Consider the following 19,991-nt stretch of genomic DNA (forward strand, 5'->3'; position numbering starts at 1 on the left):
GAATAACTTGTAGATATTTCGTGTGACCCACATAAGCACTTCTGATCTCACATCATTCGTCGTCCTAACTTAGCTGTCAAATTGATTGCAAGGTATTTCACATTAGCAGGCTAAATAACCTTGCTATATTTGACCAATTGCTTGTTCTGAGCTAATAACTATAGTATTCTGGTGACGACTGAGGAGAGAAACGTTCAAGCTATCTGATGGGGTTCACCAGCCCACCCTACCCCATCATCACCAACTGGACTGTGAAAGTTATTTTACGAAAAGGAAAAGCAGCTACCGTCGCAGACTGTGATAGGCAGTCTGAGTACCCGAACCCACAGTCGAGCAGTTTAGTGAGCGATACCAGTGCTGAAATTGGCTAGTGATTCCAGTGCTTCCAATGTTCGCTTGGGAGGTGGTGACGTTAACAGCTGTAGCATGACAATACTCCAGTCTGGTACGAGTGAACAGTACTGCCGATTAACACAGAAAGATAAATATCAATGGATAAGTGGGCAAAACGCACACAAGTACAAGGTTAGAGCAAATGTTAGAGGACAAAATTGGTCCAAGGAAGGAACTTGATTCAGCGTGGCACTTTGAAATAGTCAATAATGGTCACGATAAGGTGAGTTACAATCCGCCGGTCGGCCATCCAGAATCGGAAACCACCGACCACCTGCCTGACTGGCTGGCGGGTTCCAATATACAGAGTGTCTAAAAAGACAGGTGAACCATTGAGAAAATAAGATCAAAATGGTTAGATTAATGGGACTGATGAAGCTGTCTAGGTAGACAAGTTTGTCTACTACTTCAGTCGACTCATTCGCAAGCAAGAGCCTAGGGTTCGAGCCCACGCAATCTTATAGCAGCGTTGTACACTTTATGCATGTGTAGCTCATGTCAAACCGTAAAACAAAATTGATTAGATTACGTAATGTCGTCTGCTTCACGACAGGGTCAGATCCAAGGAGATTTACATCATTCACGTACTTCCTCTCGGTGAGCTAAAGTCCGGGGAGCATTTCGGCCACACAGGCGTTAGGACTGGGGGTGAGCAAAACATAATGCTATCGGTGGCGAGGTTGCAGAGGAAGGGCACCACCTTGTGTAGTGAATTCAGATGAGAGCTGCCCTTAGACCTTCAGATTTCCGCGGGGGTTGGCTTACAATACCTTAAGGGGGTCTAGGATTTGTGGAAGGCATTTTTATTCCGTACTAGACTGCCACACTTCCTGACGGTCCACGGAGTCGAAGGTAGCTCTCAAGTCAAGGAAGACTGCCATTTCTGCTTGCCGGAAGCATTGTGGCTGTTTCAGAATCTGTCGGAGGGCGAAAATGTGATCAACGCACCGTCCGAAAGAATGACACCCAATTTGTTTTTCATGGTGGTTTTCACAGTGTTCCGGCGCTGTTTTTGAAGCTAGGGATGATTGTCGGTGTGCCCCATTCCGGAAGAACTTTTCCATCTCGCATAGCACTAATCGGGCTTGTCAAATGCATAACCAGGAGTTCTCCCCCTTTTTTGCAGAGGGCTGGGTACAGACCATCTAAATCCGATGCCTTTCAGCGGGTCTATTTCACATTTTATTTCTTCTGACGGGTGATTGAAGTCGCATACTGGTATGAATTTCCGGGCATCAATCTGACGATATCCACTAATCGTTCGGTCGTATCCGAGATCCCTGACAGACAGTTTTGAATGTCGCTAGCATAGCTCCTTTCAAATTTCACCCTTTCATCCACCTGCTCGATACCACCACACTATCGGCTTACTGTAGACAGTAGTTGAGCTAGCTCAGATCGTTACTGTTGAGCCATGGTAGTTCTCCAAAGGTGGTGGATTGCGATGCGTCTTGATGAGCTGCGAGAGCCTGGATGAAAAGTGGACTGTCAAACGTACTCACGCCATTGCGTGATCAAGTTGTGTTTTCCAGATGGCACGGCACTTGAACCGTGGCTCTCCACCGGTAGCTGATAGCCACGTAATCGAGTTGGATCTACGGTTGGTTTGCACTTGTTGGCCGCCAGGTTACACGATGTGGACTTCTAAGTTGAAAGTTCGTATCGGCCAGAAACAGTTGGTGATCACCACACAACTGGAGGAGTTGCTCTCCGTGTGCTCTCTGTCTGTGTGATCAGCGTCGCCTTCGAATCGAGTGCCAAAATGTACTTTCATGAAGCTCAGACGACCGACTTCTGCATTTATATCGCCCGCAGGGACCAGTGTCAGTGCTCCTTGCTGTACGGATAAGCCCGGATAAATCTCGATGGAATGTTACCTTCTCAGCTTCAAAACGGTAGTTCGTTTGTCCGTAGAGGGGGACCGTGGTCGTTCTCAACGCTGTGGATTCTTCATCTATCGCCTAGTGCAACTTAAAATAACTATTCATATTAGGCCATTTTGTCGGCGAGCTTTAGTATTGCGATGTTCATTAGTCTCATGCCCCACTCAGGCAATGCAATCAAGTCACTCCACTAGATCACATCTCCAAGCCTAGGGAAATATTTTCTCCCATAATTTTGGAGGCAGGTTGTGCGTACGATGGTTGCGATGAGAGGAATTCGACATTGAAATGCGAGAAGCAGGGGGCCCATATTCTAGTTACCTGGCGAGTTAGGCAGGTTTTTGCGTGGATCCCGTATATCAATATACAAACGAGTCCCGAGACATATGCTTGACGCGGATTTCACAGATAACACTTTGCTGAACAATAATGAAAAATAGTCGTAGTCAGAGCCAACATTCGATCGAGTGCGAATCATCCCTTTTGTTCAATAGTCTTTGACCTTTTTGATATCTTCACCACCACTGGCTTCCAGTCACATATATTTTCGCATATCAGATTTCCTGTATATCGGAATAATTCGCTACCCCGGTCCCAGGCAATAGACTTTCTCTTTTGTCACCACTTGTCGATGGTACTCATCTGCAACCCCATCGAGTAACGTCTGGATCCAGTTCTCGGCCTCAGAATGCAAAATCTGGTTAGGCTGACAACAAACACTTGGTGAATTCGCTGACGCCAAGGCATCGGCACAAGTTATTGAATTTGTGTAGCAAAACTAGCCGTTCATGTGATATGCAGCGGCAGCAATTAGCTTGTGAATAGGTGCTCAGGGAAGCACACTCTTAAAGCTGGGTAATCATAACCACTTGCAAGTCACAGCATCCAAAATCCATGCCCGAATGCTGAAAGGCTAATTCGCAAAACGGAAACTGCCTTGTTGCAGGCCCAACAAGAAAATAGAAGTCACTGGGAAACACAGTGATAGAGGGTCGAAAACGAATCCGGCACTGTATGGCCCTTAGGATCGCCCTGCGTTTCCCTCCAACATATCCTTTGGTGCGCCCCGGGGGGTTGGGACCGCCAGCTGAGTACCGATTTAGTTCATGCGAAAATAATCGGTACAACCCAATGATGCATTCAGGATATCGCGCTTCTGCATCAAGATTTGTCAGACATTCCAATGTGCCGGGCTAAAATGAATTAAACCACAGTTGTGTGCAACAGTTCTTAGGCTTGCAACTCTCCCCCCTCCACGTTGAATTCCCGTCGGATCCCGCACAGAATGATTTCTCACTACTGTTAATTTCACAGTAGCTCAATCCACCCCTTAAATTTTGTCGCATTTGCAGGCTGCGGAGCCCAACATTATCACACGTGACAATATTGACGCCAAACTTGAGGAGATTTTCAATTCGGACATTGTGGATTACAACTTCATGGTTGATCACGCTGGTAGAATCGTTCGTGGAAGTAAACCTTATGAGAATCCCAATCAGGAGGCACCATCCAGCGACACAGAACCGAAGACAGATCCTCCAGACCCACTTTCTGTCCAGGTCTAAAGCTGATTCATCCTTCTCTACCCATTTTCTCCAGTGCCAATGTATAGTTCAATACGTTTCAGATAGAAGACTACTTCGTGAGACGGCTAGTTCATTTTGTTTTCTTTTTTTCTCGGGTTAGATTTCTCAGGGTTTGCGTTGTTTATACTAAATGTTGACTAAAAACGAACGTTGAAGGTTGACTGTACCACTCACAGTTAAGCGCACCCAGCCATGGTACTGTCTTTAACACTTCCCAAACCTTGCATCCTGGGTGGAACGGTTCTGAGCGCAAAAATTTCATTTTGGAAACTAATCGCACTTCCCACAGACTATGCTAGTCGTAGGCGGCTACAACAGCCCTATCCAGCATTGATGGTTGCTCCCAGCTGAAGACGTATGGTCAGTCAGTTGTGCAAAAATAGTCTTCTGCGCAAACTATGGAGTCGCCGCCACTCCAGAAGCTGACTGGTAACGACCATAAATATTCGGAAGTCTGGTGCACCATTTAAATCATATTGAACGGGAGAAAATATAAGCTGGCCTTTAGTTGACCCTACTCGTTTAACCAATCGTACATATTTTCGTGTTTTCTTCGCAATCCCGGCTTACAGTACCGATCCGCTGTCTCCTGATTTGTTGCAAATGGCGGACGTTCTTCAAGCTACTTAGTTGTTCTAAAAAGTATTTTTTTCGAGTTAGAGATAAGAAGTGAAAAGACAATAGTTCTCTAAGCAACTCAGGGGAACCAAGTCCATTATTCGACTTCATTTTAATTACAAGTGAAAGTTAAGCTGTCCGAGGTCCTAGCGTAGACGTCGTCTATAGCTCGATAGGTCGCGCTTTCGAATTCCCTTAGAGACCTGTGAGATGCGCACCGTTGATGATGAGAAAATGACGAAACCCCTGAACAATGCTTCCAGTCTTTTCAGCGATGACTGACTCTAATTGTAGGATAAAGATTGTATTACAGCTCATCAATGCATATTGACTGCGTGGGGCACCTAGCCATGCATGAACGCATCTGTTCGCCAGTTGACCGATCAAGGATACGAATGGTCTTCATAAATTAATAACATGAATATCTGGCTCACGCTGCGTTTTATACAACTACCAAGAACCTAAGTCTATCATGGTCTGTCGTAAGATTTCGAGTTCGAAAATGCCCTGTCGAAGAGGGTACATTTTGTGGGTACTGCAGATTGGGCTGCCTTATTTTCTTCTCAGTTGTGGATTTGCCGAACGGACGCCGCAAACCATTAAAACGAACGTCAGATATGTTGACGTAAGAAACATTTTCGATGAACTCTCCGGTCCGTATACAAAGCTCCTATGGATTGCTGTGAGATTTGCGTAGTGTCTGTTCATGATATTCAAACACTCGTACTCCTGTGCTGGAATGAACATTTTGACCATTATGAACCAAAGGGCAGCGATGAAATTGAGTAGCACCGTTATTAGAGCTTATCAAAGGTTCACATCCTTGACTATGCCAGGCCGCAGTCATCTGTCTTATAAAGCCAGTTTGTTGCTACTACTCCGTCGGCCCGTGCTGGATGCACTTGAATTGTCGTCTTGACGGGCTAGCGTCTAAACAACCTGTGCAACCCTGTTCCTTCAACAACGACTTTCTAGCAGTCCTCGTTTTGCCGATCGGCGATTACCATAACGGTTTACTGAGTTTCAAATCCCGGTACGTTCAGGTTTATGTACTATCCCTAAGCCCCAGAAAGAAAGCCTCAAGTTTAGTGCTTATGATGTGGACTAACCAGAATAACCGCACGAGGAATGGAGGAAAGCTCTTCATCTCTGTGTGAATGTGGGCGAGACAGGTAGAATTGATCCTCTCCGGTCCATTAGATGCAGATCGTGACTCTAAAATAAGCATTGGTGAACGATTGATGTCATTAGTCTCTAGGGATATAACTCGTTTTAAGCAGTTTTGTAGCTGCGGGAACTTGAAGAGATTGGCAGTTGATAGTTGAATGTTAAACAAGTATTTTGTGCTAACGTTCATTAATGTCCCACCGTGTTTGGCCCCACCAAAGGCTAGCGACAAATCCGTGCGTACTTGCTTGTGTTGATTTTCTTTCGTCAAGCATATATTAGCTTCATGGTTTTAGGTATGGGACTATATTTGGCTTCAGTTGTGGTTCACCAAATAGCCACGGCCTTCCAGCGGTCCAAACACCTTTGACCGGATCTGTCACTTGAACGCAGAAACAGGATATGCTATTTTTCCACTGTTGACCCTACTCTGTGTTATTTGTTAGTTTGTGTTCGGTCACGGGCTTCAGACTACTGATTATTGTCTTTGAGTAGTGATTGACCTCATCGGCTGTTTCACGCAGTGCTCTGTATTTGGATGGCCTGAAACAACTTGACTTCTGTATAGGTTAAACTCGTCGTCCTATCCTTCTGAATAAGAACCGCTCAGCTTACACAGGCCACTAACTCTTGTGGAATATGGTTCACCTCCGTGATGTTCACCTTCTTTCTGATATGAAAATTTCTACTTGGTTATCTGTATTTCGCTTGCAATTCGTTCATTAAACTGTGCAGTGTTGGGAAGTTGTGAGAATTTTTGTGCTATGAGTCACATTCACTTAGTTTTCTAGGTCCTGGCATGCATTTCTATTCCTGGAAGCCGTCAATGGGGCGAATCAAGCTTGAACCGTTAATTCCATACTATCACCTTCAGTGAAGCTGACCAGAAAATTCACTAACTTGAGAAGTGAATAAAACACTGAAAGTACAATCTAAGACCTAGTCTCCCCCCGACCTATCTGCTGGGCCCGAAATAGGTTATGGGGATATTCAAGAGGAAACATGTAAAACTCGACGCATGGATCTACGTCACAGACCTTTCGAAAAACACGTGTAACTTCACCAAGCTCTCGGTAGTGATCTACCTCCTTAATGGCTCTTCTTACTAGTGGATCGTGATGGCTGAGTAAGTTGATCAGTGGCTTTACAATCTATATTGGAAAATGTGTCGTTGTGTAACCGACTGATTGCAGTGATTACTCATGTGTCGGGCGTCGGAAATAACTGGTGCAAACTATGTGCTGTCAAAACGCTTACTCCATACGCCTTGCGCAGGTTCGTCGTTTGTCGTCAACCTTGTATGTATGAAACCATCAGATTGGTGGTGGAAGACTTTTTCGACTGCAATCATGCTTGGATCCCACGGGCGGGTTTATGCAGATACTTTAGGCCTTCCTTAAACCTGAGAGGTATTTACGGCTTGTTCTGTGCGGCATTGTGCGAAGCCAGTATATGGCTGCATTGGCGGGTCAGCAATGCGTAAACGGGCCGAATGGTATGGGAGCTGTCGGCAGGATGTACTGGCTTTTCTTTATGGGTGTTAGCAGGCCTGAAACATGGCTTTGAACGCGTGACACATACTTTCGAAGTTCTGGAGGTCAAACGTCTACGAAAGGGCCTAGAACTCCCCCGCCACCAGGACCGAAGAGTTCCCACCTACCACTGCTGATCCATAGGACGGGAAGGCGTACGGGGTCCTCGATCCGTTGGAACCCAGCGGTGGATTCATTCTACGCTTCCGATGGATGGAGGCCAGAGGAATAAGGTGATTATTTCACCCTTAATCAAATGTTCGCCAGTAAACCGCATCTCTGCCTCCGTGTGCTTCCAGAGTTACTACCCAAGGTTGTTTTAATACTCAGCCCACTGTTGGTTTGAAGTAAAAGTTTAGAAAATTTCCACTAGACAAGTAGCTGTTCCTCTGTCAGTTTGGTTAATACATCTTAAGCTGGCTTTCGTCCTTGAAACAGGTGGAAACCTCCACGATAATTCAGTAAGTAACAAAGACTGGAATAATGTACATTATATATATATATATATATGTATATATATATATATGGTTATATCTAGCCATCGCGTTGGTCGGCTAACGGCTTGGAACGAACCTTCGTGTACTTGCTGACTGGCAGTAATAAACAAGAATCTCGTACATGCAGATGACTCTCATCTCACTACTCCCCAGCGAAATTTGAAGTTGCTTCCGTAATCGGGGCAGGTTTCAATAAACTCAGCACATATATCTTGTCTTGCTTTTTTGGATCAGAAATGAGGTCTATAGGAGCGGATGCCTGAAAAATTTCAGGTTTTACTAGAAAAACACTCGCCAGGTCTGGTGGGAATATCCGAACCGCAGAGGTGGGGTGTCGGGTGGCTTTGTGGAAAGACAATAGGCAATTTGGTCACACTTCATAAATTACGCACGTCGAGACACGTATTCCGCGTGTCGGACGACCGCCTGCCTCGTAGAGCTATTTTTGCACAGTCATACAATGATTTGAAAAGACGCGATCAGTATATGGCTCCGAAACGTAATTTACATGTCCTGATCACTAGCTGTCCTCTTCTTCAGTGGACAACTCGGAACCAGACATGTCAATAGTTGGTGACACTAGTGTATAGTTCACTTACGTAGTGGCTCTCCTGCATTGAATCTCTCCCCTTCAGTGCGGAGTTCTCCAGATCCACGGAACTTTTTAGTGTCAGTGAACTCGTTGGGCTTTCAATTTCCAACAGTCTTCCTTTGTATCTCAGATCAACGGAAATTTCATAGCTTGGTGCAATCAATATTCAACATACACTTAGTAAAACGAGCCGTACAGACAATGATCGGCCATAAGTTTGCACGTGTAGCGTCTGTTAGATTAGGTGAGTTCTCGCACAAACCGCCACCATACCATGTTAGGTTGGAAGGTTGAGCATTTGGAAGCACTAGCATAATTTTTGGTTCGTAGTTCGAACCTCAACTCACTAATTCGCCGTTCGAAAGTTAACCACAACTGACAAACAATAGTGCTTATCTTACCTGATAAAACTGTTCAGGAGCGGATCAAACACACCCATGAATTGGAGAACCAACGTGTTTTATGTGTAGTTGTAGGTACAACCATTAGATAGCCATTCAAATCGATCCGTGACAAGTTGTATACGGCACTCTTCATACCATGTACTTTCACACCAGACCTCATACTTCATGCAGTTGCGGACTGAGTATTCCGGCTATCGGTATGTGCACTCAATAAGAAAACCACTGTCCACCTTATGTTTTGTAATGCGTTTTGTTCACATACTTTTGCATATTTTATTAATGTGGGTGTAAAAACGGTAACGGTGCGGAATGTCCCTTATTGGTCCTTAACCGCTTGTCCTCGGCCGCTTCTTCGTGTGCATCAGCAGTCCTTCCACCACGGTGTTGTAACACTGCATCAGAAAAGTGGTCATGAGATTCAATCAGATTTATCTTCATTGAACGCACTTTACGGTGCGCTGTTTTTCCGCATAACTGTTGCTGTAAGCTAAGTTTTTCTATCGTGTGAGTTCATGGTCTAAGTAGGACGTTTATGGAGTTGGCACGTTTTGTTTACTACACGCTTTTTGACCCCGGAGTGGCAAAACAGCAGCCCTCCGTTTCACTGAAAAAAAAACGTCAAACGCTTTCCTAGTATCACTTGGTTTTCCTTAGCGTCGTTGGAGCAAAACGCACAACGTTATCTACATATTCTGGCTTCTGATAGCAATTCCTTATCGGCATCTACTATAGAAGGTTTTGCCACCAAGCATTATCGAATATGCTGATGTCTTTTCACGTTCGGTAAATGAGAGTAATGCTAGACTCGGTTTTTGGTGAATAGTGCCTCGCCAAATTGGTCTGCGAATAAGTGCACTTCGCGAAATGTGTAAAATTTGGGTTCAACTAAAATTAAGGTTAAAAAAACGGGGAACCCGCCCACCAGATGAGCTTCAAGAGAAAATGAAACCAATCGTGAACTTCAGAAGAGTTTTCAGTTACCTATGAATAGCAATCCATCAAGAAAGTATACTGCAATATCTCGGAGCTCGAATCAACCGAGACATGAGTTGGCCTTTATGCAGTATATTCAACCGAATGATTTTATGAATGTAGATTCAGCTAGGATTCAGTTGAGTCTCCAGTTAAAACCAAATTAGTTCACAAATAAATGTATTCCGCGAGCAGGAGATTCCAAGACGGGGTTACTTTCAATTATTTCACGGCGCTGTTGTTTTTTGGAAAGGGAATGTTAATAACGGTGACAGCTGAAATGTAACAACTTTTGGATGATATGGCAATACATGTAGGAATGGTTTGAATAAAGCAAATCTCATGAAACCTAGGGTCCTCTCTCTACTCTCTAAGTTAAAACAGACTTTGAGACAGTAGTTGACAGAACCGATCACAACACTGCCAGCATGGTTATATTGGATGAAGGAGCCGACCGGGTTAAGTCATATATGGGCTCTAAGTATGTCCGTATCGGTAGGAAGTGGGGTTCGTTCGTCCAAGCTTGTAAAAGTTCTTGAAACAACGAGCCAACCATGTTCAGTCCTACATGGGAATCGTTGAAGCAGTAGACCTGTGTCACTGTTGCACAACGGGCTTTTATGGTATAGTTATACGGCCTTGTCATTGCTGCGGAGTGAAAATCCATCCGAGGGAAGTAGATGTGTGGAAGTAGGGCGCCAGCATTTCATTGTGATATACATCTATGCCTTTGTGCATTTTCAGACAGACCTACCCGTCAGTCGAAGTACCGAGATTACCCAAGTCTTCGAAACTTCAGCAATGGTTTATTGCTAAACATCTGTTACTTTGCCAGCTGTAGGCTCACGTTTGCAATCTTACACTAAATGTAGCCTACCCCATGACTGCTTTGATCCACGATCTAGTGTTTTGAGTTGCTGGATCAGTTGCTTTTCTCCACCTTGGTATTTTCTGTTCGGTCCAAAAGAGACGTTTTTAATGGAAGGGAAGTCGATTTCAACGGATTCGTATGACGCTGTAAAATGAAACCATTTCGTTTTCTATGGCACCGTTCGTTTGTATGCCTGTTTCTCCCTATTGATCGATGTGAACGGTATTGGCGACACCTGCTGCCGCACATTAGTCGTTATCGTCTGGTTGACATTTCAGGTAACCCAGGTACAATGTTTAAATTTTCCGCTGTTTGACCAAAAGACCAGGTCAGTCATTGATTTCCGCACACTAACGGGTCATTGGGTCAGAATGGTTGCAGGCCATTCTGCTCAGTTAGCTTCATTGATCTGCCTTACCTGGTACTAGCTTTGTTGTGTTGAGGTGATTTTATGAGAGCAACTTCCGTTCCACGTACTGGTTCAGCTGTGCCCAAGATGAGACACTCGGGGAATTGTGTTACCTTTATTAGAAAGCTATCAATGTAGGACTTTGACGCCTGAGCACGCTTCGGAGTTAGTAACAATGGCTAACGAAACAGTATACCTTCGTTAGAATAGCATGTGTGAATGGGTTGCGTGATAGAGGCTAACTTGTTTTGCCTTTTATTTCTCTCGTGTGTTCGCTTGATTGTTCTGTCCTACAGTTTGTGCTACCAACTTGATCGTTTATGAGTATAGGCCTAGTATGCAGTATCCTTCTAGCACCAATGTGCTGCAGCTTTTTGTAGATAGTGATATGTCATTATTCACACACGATGCTGACTGTCACCACTGGCTATGGGGTCTTCATCCAATAGAACCGAGTGGAATTCAAGCCAGTGTCCACTGTAAGAGAATCTGTGCAATGTTTTTGCGATAAGTGATTGTGTCTGAGGATCTCAATGCCATCAGCTTGCATCTAAAGCTATTAGACCTTCTGGCAACCTGAACATCCATTTAGACTATCGGACGGATTTACATGGAGAGTATGGAGTCACACCAACTAGAAAATCTGAGCAAGAATCTGCTTGGGTGGTCATCAGTCCGGCATTTCTGATTTCTTAAGAATATTCGGCATAGATCACATCCAACCCAGGAGCAACGATGTGAGTCAAAACACTACAGTAAGTGCGCACTGACATAGAACAAACACTGTGTGAAACAAAGAGCCGAAGGGCATGGCATCCGCGCACACATAGGTCTTGGCTACGTGACTTACCGCTGAAGAACGCTTTACCCAAGCTGTGAATAACTCCTCGTTGACAACCTAGATATCCGCAAGGTTAAGTGACCTGTTTATCGATACGCAGAGAAGAACTGGACGCTGACAGACCTTTGCTCACACGAAAGTATGAAGTCAGGGTTGAACTAGTGTGTGTCCGCGTGATTTCCAAAACATAAGATGAGGCGCTGATTCCCCGTAAACAGGAGCACTGACGGGTGCTGGTTACCGAAACAGTAGAAATAATTGCTGATTGTCTCTAGACAAATCGGAGCTGGTGCCAAGATGTGGGCCAAGAACAGGAAAATTACCTGTTCACTCACTTCGAGCGTAGGTCACTCGTATGTGGCCTGCTTTTCATCTTGGTAAAGTGAAACTGACTGTGTAGCCAATCAGACGGTACAGTTGATTTATTCATGTAACAGGAGAAGCGTCTTTTGTCCTTCGTTATCAGGCAATCACGAATATGCTTGTGGTCTGCTCAACATGGAAAATCTAAAAAAATAATTTCGCTTTACGTTTCACAAGGGCTTGGTAAACAATCGGTAGTTTTTTATTTGGGCAACGTTTCGCTTTAGATACAAAAGCTTCATCAGGCCAAGTGAACAGGTCACCAAGTTGGAGGTTTTAAGGCAGACAGAACTATTCAGATAGACCTCTTCATATTAGTGCCCTAGATCAGTTTCGAGTGTCAATTAACGGCTGTTGTCGGTTAGTGTGGATGTCAAAATCTTGTGTTGGTAGATTGGAGGGGGGAGCTCAAATAATTCTGATCCGGTTTGGCTCCTTTATCTTCCACTTCAAGGTGCTTCAGTTGATGATTCGCCGCGGTTGCCGCTGATAGATTTCTGGGTCTTTGTGGGTTTGTGAGTGTTGCGACAATTTAGCTGGGGGGGATTGAGGGCAAGTGGAATTCAGATGATGGCTACTCCTCCTTCTGACGACCGCACACCGACACGTGTCAGCTCGACTGATCCAGAACAGTTCTCCACAGTCTTGCCAGTTCCACGCCTTCTAGTCTGTTAACACTGGGATGCTTGGCGATTTCTACCGCCTCGGTCATCAGTCTCTGTGACGTAGACCGTAGTTCTCGCAACACTGACAACAACCGCGGAAACGGGAACAAGATTTCAGCAGTCGAGCATTGATGTGTATGTGACTGCCTTAGGTGCAAACTTTACAGATGGGGGAAACTATTTGGCGATTGCGAATGGGACGCAGAAAGCTGATTTATACTTCCCAACATGTAAGACTGGAGTTTCTTCGACTTCTGAAACCTGGTAATATCACCAGGTCATCGCGCAAAACCCAGCGTGCCAAAGTGCCCTTTAAAAATAGCACGGACTGTCCAACTCACAGTTCAAGGGTGCCAGAACGCCCAGAGCCTACTGAGACCCCAAAACCCCATCAAAATATCAATAGGGCAGTCGGGAAAGCACGTAAGCCAATCAGTCCATCAATTCAGTAAAGGCCAATGGGTGTCCAGGTACGACACAGAAACACGACCGACTATGTTCAGTAATCAAGCATTTCATAGAAGCACGGTCGATTTGATGAGTGTTCACTAAACGTCTATCAGACAGCCTGAATCAATCTCAAAAAGTGGCCTTTAAATGTCGATTTGAGAGTGTTCACTAAACGTCTATCAGACAGCCTGAATCAATCTCAAAAAGTGGCCTTTAAATAGTGCAAGGCCGTTGTAAATTTTGCATTCTCACGCGTTCGTTAGTTGCAATAAAGCTGTGGGTTCCTTGTCTGTGAGTCTTGTTTTATGGCAATAGGCACTGGAGCAGGGACACCAGCAGATATAAAAGAGAGTATATCCTAAGCGTGTTGGAGGTACGAATACGAATTTATGCGAATGGTCTTGTCCTCCATACCCTGCAACCATTCAGAACTGCTTTTCTTCGGAAATAAACAAAATTTGAAAAATAGATTTCACGAAAGTTGCTCAACATCCTAGTCGAAAGATTTGTTATGGTGGAAATCGATGAATTTAGTTGTATTTTCTGGTCAAATGGTTGTCTTGATTATTTGTGCCTCCGTCATGTGACTCGTTATGCTATGATTCGACCGTGCTCAAGATTACATCGGGATATACTATCCATACATACATCATCAATCTAAATTTCATTGTTAATTTGTCGGAGAAGTTCACAGCAAATAAGCTGCTTCGTGTATTATATTAGGGGATGAAGTGTAAGTACAGGTGAACAATCGTACTCACCCTTTGACTAGCTCCTCCTGATCCCGAACGCCATTACGTTTGGCGAAGACCTCTTCTTAAGGCCACGTTGGAATGGAAGGGTGAGGATCTAAATTGGCTGCTTTTGAGTACCCCTCTGAACGCTTATTTTAGTTTCAAACGTTTCTGCAAAGACTGAGCGTCGTCGTAGTCTTCATGTTTCTGTGAAAGCACCCGAATTTGAAAATCACCCTGGCCACTCGTGAGAGAGAGAGAGAACTGTATCCTGTATGAAGCACTTGTTACAACTGCTTCTGGCTTGATAGGTCTTTTGCTACTAAACCGAGACTCAACTGCTAGGCTAGACCGATTACTTTATTGACGAGGTCTATTGTACGCTTTTCGTACTTGTATGCGTAATCACACTTTTGTAAGAAAATTATAGGTTCAGCATATCTCTGTTTGGACAACTCTGGCCTCGTAAACTGCAACACGTAATCAAACGGTTAAAAAGCCTTTTTCTACAAGCAAGGAATATCATCCTATCCTATCGTGCTAAACAAGATAGCTTGTACGGCAGACCTCGTCGTTTCAAGCTGTCCAAGTTTACTTAAACTCCTCCCTAACTGGGTTAGTGCGGTGAGTCTTTTATTGGATGTTAGTTTGCTTACTCACCAAAAATCTGGGTCGAATTCGGTTTGGACAGCTTTCGAAACCCCTGATTCTTCCTGGGGAAATTTCTTTCCATCCGATTAATCTGGATAAAGTGAGTGCGTTATGATCTCAAAATTGTTCCGTTTCGTGGCGCCCAAAATGCGCTCTTCTTTTCGTTTTATTTAACCTGGGGAAATTTCCATCATTCCGATTAATCTGGATAAAGTGAGTGCGTTATGATCTCAAAATTGTTCCGTTTCGTGGCGCCCAAAATGCGCTCTTCTTTTCGTTTTATTTAACAGGTATCTTGTTCCTCACCCTCTATAACTACAGTTACATCGGGGATAAATTGATCAGGAGCGGTTGAGAAAGTTAGCTAGATTTTGTCGCGAAATTTCGAACTGGCTCACCAAGCAGCCTAAATATGTACGAACTCTGTTGGTTCTTCTCATTCGGGAGGAGAGTCTTTTAACACTGAGGAAACACTTTTACTTGATCTGGGAATAAATCTAACATTGTAGCGGCGATTCTCATGCTGAAGTTTTCGAAATAAGATAGTCTATTGTGACCTAGACGTGATCAGCCCTAGCTGTTTTTAATATATGTTTCTCGAATTTTGTTCTCTAGAATGACGTGTTGTCCATCCACAGGTTTAATGTGACATAGTAGCCTATTTCAGGTAATTCAGGGTTCCAAATAATCCAGAGTGCATTCAAACATTTGTTATAACTAGACATCCTGAGTCCATTTATATGGTGGCATGAGGTGCAAATCGATAGACACCAATAAAGGTGAAAATATACATCGGCAGCCACAGCGATAACAACAAAATGTTTGATAATGTCTGAAGTCATTACGAAGCAAATATGGTGCTGGAAACTAGGCAGTTTATTCAAACCCTACCTCTTTATCTATGCCGTTTATCACCTTCCCCTCGCTCCTGTGGATCATTCAACCATCATATTGCCCTCAGTGATAAAGCCAACTACGCCGTTCCTTCATCCTTTGCAATTAACACCAGCAGCAAGTCAACTTAGCGGCTTTTGTTCAACTTGCACAAGTTCGATTTTGATTCTGTGTCTTACTGTACCGACCTGAATGATATCATTCAATTGATTTGAATGTACATTAGTTGACTCACCATAGTGAGGTATCCGATAGAGCAGTCCATCCGAAAGTGCGTTGTACACCAATCTGATATGGTCGGGTATGTCGATACATAGCAATGAATGTTATCTGAATGCCGTCCAAGTAAATGGATGGGTGACAAGGTATGAGTAAACTCTTTCGAGCCCCAAGACTGAAGGACATATAGAATGGCTCTTAGAGGCAAAATTCTGTTTTTGTAAGACAAGAGAATAAACGTGCAACACAAAAAATGGGACAAATACGTGGTTCTCACGTGGTAATGTTAGTACACTACATCATCGTTATCACCACGATTACTTTCACAAGCAACCTCATCATAGTCTTTTTCCAAAGCAGCCAAGTCTTCGCGCGCCTCGGTAAATTCTCCTTCTTCCATGCCCTCACCTACAAACCAATGGACAAACGCTCGCTTCGCATGCATCAAGTCGAACTTGTGATCGATACGAGTCCATGCCTCCGAGATCGACGTTGTGTTGCTCAGCATGCACAATGCGCGTTTGACTGGGGCCAGCTGACTCCCCGGCACTACTGTGGGTGGTTGACAGTTCAGCCCAATCTTGAAACCAGTCGGACACCATTCTACAAACTGGATTGATTTCTGAGCCTTCACACGCGTTAGGGCGTTGTTCACGTCTTTGGGAATTACGTCTCCACGATAGAGTAGACAACATGCCATATATTTACCGCGACGGGGGTCACATTTAACCATCTGGTTGACAGGTTCAAAACATGTGTTTGTCAGTTCCATCACGTTTAGTTGCTCATGATGGACCTTGTCAGCTGAAATCACTGGAGCGTAAGATGAGAGAGGGAAGTGAACACGAGGATACGGAACAAGGTTAGTCTGAAATTCGTTCAGATCCACATTCAAAGCACCTTGGAAGCGCAGTGAAGCCGTAACAGAACTCACTACTTGACTAAATAACTGGTTCAAATTGGTATATGTTGGTCGTTCAAGAGTCAGACTACGACGGCAAATGTCATAAATGGCTTCATTGTCGACCATAAATGTGCAGTCTGCATGCTCTAGTGTCATATGCGTGGCGAGTACAGTATTGTAGGGTTCCACCACAGCTGTAGCTATGTTCGGCGCTGGATATACAGCGAACTGCAACTTAGCCTTCTTTCCATACTCCACTGATAGACGTTCCATCAACAAACACGTGAAACCTGACCCGGTACCACCGCCGAAAGAGTGAAAAATTAGGAATCCCTGCAATCCATTACACTGATCCGTTAGTTTTCGGATGCGGTCCATCACTTGGTCAATGATTTCCCTTCCTACCGTGTAATGCCCGCGAGCGTAGTTATTCGCGGCGTCTTCCTTCCCACTAATGATTTGTTCTGGATGAAACAACTGGCGATGAGTACCGGTTCGCAAACCGTCTACTACGCTTGGTTCGAGATCCACAAACACTGCTCGTGGAACGAAGTGTCCTCGTCCGGTTTCACTGAAGAACGTTGTGAAAGATTTACTCTCATCTTCAGTCCCTTTCGTAGAGGATATACATCCATCTGGCTGAATACCGTGTTCCAGACAGTAAAGCTCCCAGCACGCGGCGCCAATCTGTGTTCCCGCCTGACCAATATGTAGACTGACACATTCACGCTAAAGATAAGTGGAAAAGATTGAGATTATCAAATGAGACATCTACCATTTCGAACACGGTCCGAAGCTGATATCAGAAATGGCTTAATCTGGTTATACAGTGCCATAAATACATTTATTCTCCAACTAATCTTGTTTGTGCACTTAATAAGGTTGCATTCTGATTGGTTTCGTCCATGACCTTGCAAAATGATATCGCTAAAAGACCGATCCGCACCTAGTAATGACAAACACCTACTGGTAGTTGTTCTATCCATGGTTAGAGTAGAGCTATTAGCCATTCAGATCAGACTGAGATTTGACCAGAAATTATGAGAGACTATATGGATGGTAGACAGCGCCCGTTGCTGTCCGGATTAGTACCATCGCTTAGTGTGGTCCGTTAATAAAAGCCTCTGACACTGGCTTATCGGAATATCTTCACTGTTATCAAAATTTTAGATTTCTACACAGATTACCGTGTTTCAATAAGTTATATTGCGTGCATGCCCCAAGTCTATGGGGAATCCATCGGTTCTTCCAGCGTTGGTCCTGTGTTAGGTTGCTGGCTCTCCGCTTTAGTTCCTTTTCATCCATCTTGCCTCGGATAACTATCTGTATCAATCACCCTATCTTACTTGATGGCCATGGTAGAATAGCTGAATTGTTCCCAACCACAGAACGCGCTAAGTCCTCCAGCGTTTGTTTCAGAGACCCCCAGAGATTAAATGTCCCGGGCTGATGAATTTGGTGAGATTACTCCCGCTCTCTGCACAGCAGACCACTCAAACTCAACACCTAGCTACTTCCAGTACACGTTATTGATATTACAGACTATACTCCATGTGGGGACTAGAACAACTTAACTTATAGTTTACATTTGGTGTCCCATCAAAAAGCCGACATATCCTTAATCCGATTTTCGGTCTGCAATCACCCGACTATGTTCATCATCCCTATAGTTGAGTTGACTAGATATCATGCAAACTTGGTTGTTGTAGTAAATGCCAAAATAATCGATGTCCTACCGGTGCATAGAGATCATCAGTATCTCGAATGTGACCCTCAGTTGAAAGAGTCACGCCTACTATGTAGTAGACGTGAACTGCTGTTCTTCCAGTTGAGAGGGAGCAGGCTAATAAAAGACAGTCCTCAGGTTTGAGCCCATCTCACTGCTTGGCTGACCGTGGCCGAAGCCAGACCAGTCAAATAGGATAAGAAAATACCAACATTATCAACAAAATTCAATGTGTGTAGCTAGTCTGTTAAGGCCACAATTCTTTGTCTTCTAGACTCGGCTCCTGGGGGTGGTATACAGACTGTAGGCGATTGCGGTGACGGTCAAGTGCGGGCTCGCGCAACGTTCATAAACTCTGAGATAAAGCTGCTGGTTTTATCGCTCTTCCTGCAAGGTGTATCGCCTTGGTTGTAATAGAGCTGATGAGATACTTAATTTATGTAATGTAAAACTAGCTGGCAAATGAACTCTTTAGAAAGCTGATTCCGGATACATACTATACTGGATCGGCTAGCCGGTTGGAGCAAACAGTGTATTGGCGTTGAATTGGTCCTGTCCGGTAGTATCAAACAACGCCCAACTCAGCAACTCACCGCATATGTGACTGACGGGATTAAACCACGTTGTCGTGGTCAGTGGAGTATTATTTGTGAGCTTTCAGACATAGCCCTGGGCATTTTCAAAGCTAGAACTTGAATTACATCATGCCTGGAAAGCAAATTAATTCTGAATGCGCCATATTCACCAAATGACCCGAGACCAACAGTAAATTCCGGCTAACTGGTTATATTCTGAGATTCGAGCTGTTGTCGGTCAAATAACGGAAATCAGCAATACGGTGCCATCCACTAAAGGGAATAGCCCCATTGAAATGTGCCTCCGAAAAGCAAGTGAAGTGAGCTACAAGGGATAGACTGATTCCAATAGAGCAGGCTGACCACTCCGATGGTAAAGTGTCTTTCATTCGTACATTCCTTTCTACATTCAAAACCAGCCGCTCAAATCAGCCGACAGTAACCAGTTTCCTCTTGAAACCCGTCGATTTGAGACCAATGCAATTTAAAGAATGCAAACATGCACTTTAGAACAAGGCTTCACAGTGCAGCCAATCCACAAGACTGCAACTGTAGAATACTGACACATGATCTTATACATGTACTTTTAGCTGAACAAAAGTGTACTGATGTGCGATCGAGATTACTTTGTTTCATGAAAAACCGCACTTCGTGTACATGTCACACGATCGAAAGCGTAGCACTGGACCTAACCTACGTCTCAAGTAGCAGTCGCAGAGACAGTAATAAGGAAGTGAAAGGTTCTCCGGTATTGGAAAGTGAAAGGCATTTTTCTCACACAAATCGCAACAGAGCCAAGCAAAAGTACACTCTGAAGGTGTTCCACCGTTTCTGTATCTTCCAAAAGTAACATCAGATTAATCCAAATCATAATAGTTATGAATGGTTCTGTTAATTGTCCTCCACAGGAATACCATCCCTTTCGGTTATCAGAAAACTCGATACATTTGTGTCTTCCTGGCTACCGTCTATCTCAGCCATATGGGACAGTGGTACTGAGGTACGCCTGAATACCTGAGTACCTTTAGAATAGACCGTGCTTTTG

General features: G+C 44.2%; 3 protein-coding genes across 3 annotated transcripts in view; 1 reads left to right on the top strand and 2 right to left on the bottom strand.

The window, feature by feature from the left end:
- Positions 1 to 3,930, top strand: part of T265_15288 (hypothetical protein) — a gene marked incomplete at both ends in the record, with an annotated part of 8,949 nt that extends 5,019 nt beyond the window's left edge. Inside the window, one exon of the mRNA XM_009177405.1 lies at positions 3,629 to 3,930. Coding sequence (XP_009175669.1) covers positions 3,629 to 3,841 — 213 coding nt within the window. The remainder of the gene's footprint in view (positions 1 to 3,628) is intronic.
- T265_15289 (hypothetical protein) overlaps positions 1 to 15,787 on the bottom strand; it is a gene marked incomplete at both ends in the record, with an annotated part of 23,996 nt that extends 8,209 nt beyond the window's left edge. Inside the window, one exon of the mRNA XM_009177404.1 lies at positions 15,758 to 15,787. Coding sequence (XP_009175668.1) covers positions 15,758 to 15,787 — 30 coding nt within the window. The remainder of the gene's footprint in view (positions 1 to 15,757) is intronic.
- Positions 15,788 to 16,027: 240 nt separating this feature from the next.
- Positions 16,028 to 19,817, bottom strand: T265_10896 (hypothetical protein; the record flags this gene model as incomplete). The annotated part of the gene is made up of 2 exons (XM_009177406.1): positions 16,028 to 17,374; positions 19,725 to 19,817. 2 exons carry the CDS (start codon positions 19,815 to 19,817, stop codon positions 16,028 to 16,030), a joined length of 1,440 nt encoding a protein of 479 aa, XP_009175670.1.
- Positions 19,818 to 19,991: the final 174 nt, after the last annotated feature.

The sequence above is a fragment of the Opisthorchis viverrini genome (assembly GCF_000715545.1).
Source record: "Opisthorchis viverrini unplaced genomic scaffold opera_v5_418, whole genome shotgun sequence".
Classification (NCBI taxonomy): domain Eukaryota; kingdom Metazoa; phylum Platyhelminthes; class Trematoda; order Opisthorchiida; family Opisthorchiidae; genus Opisthorchis; species Opisthorchis viverrini.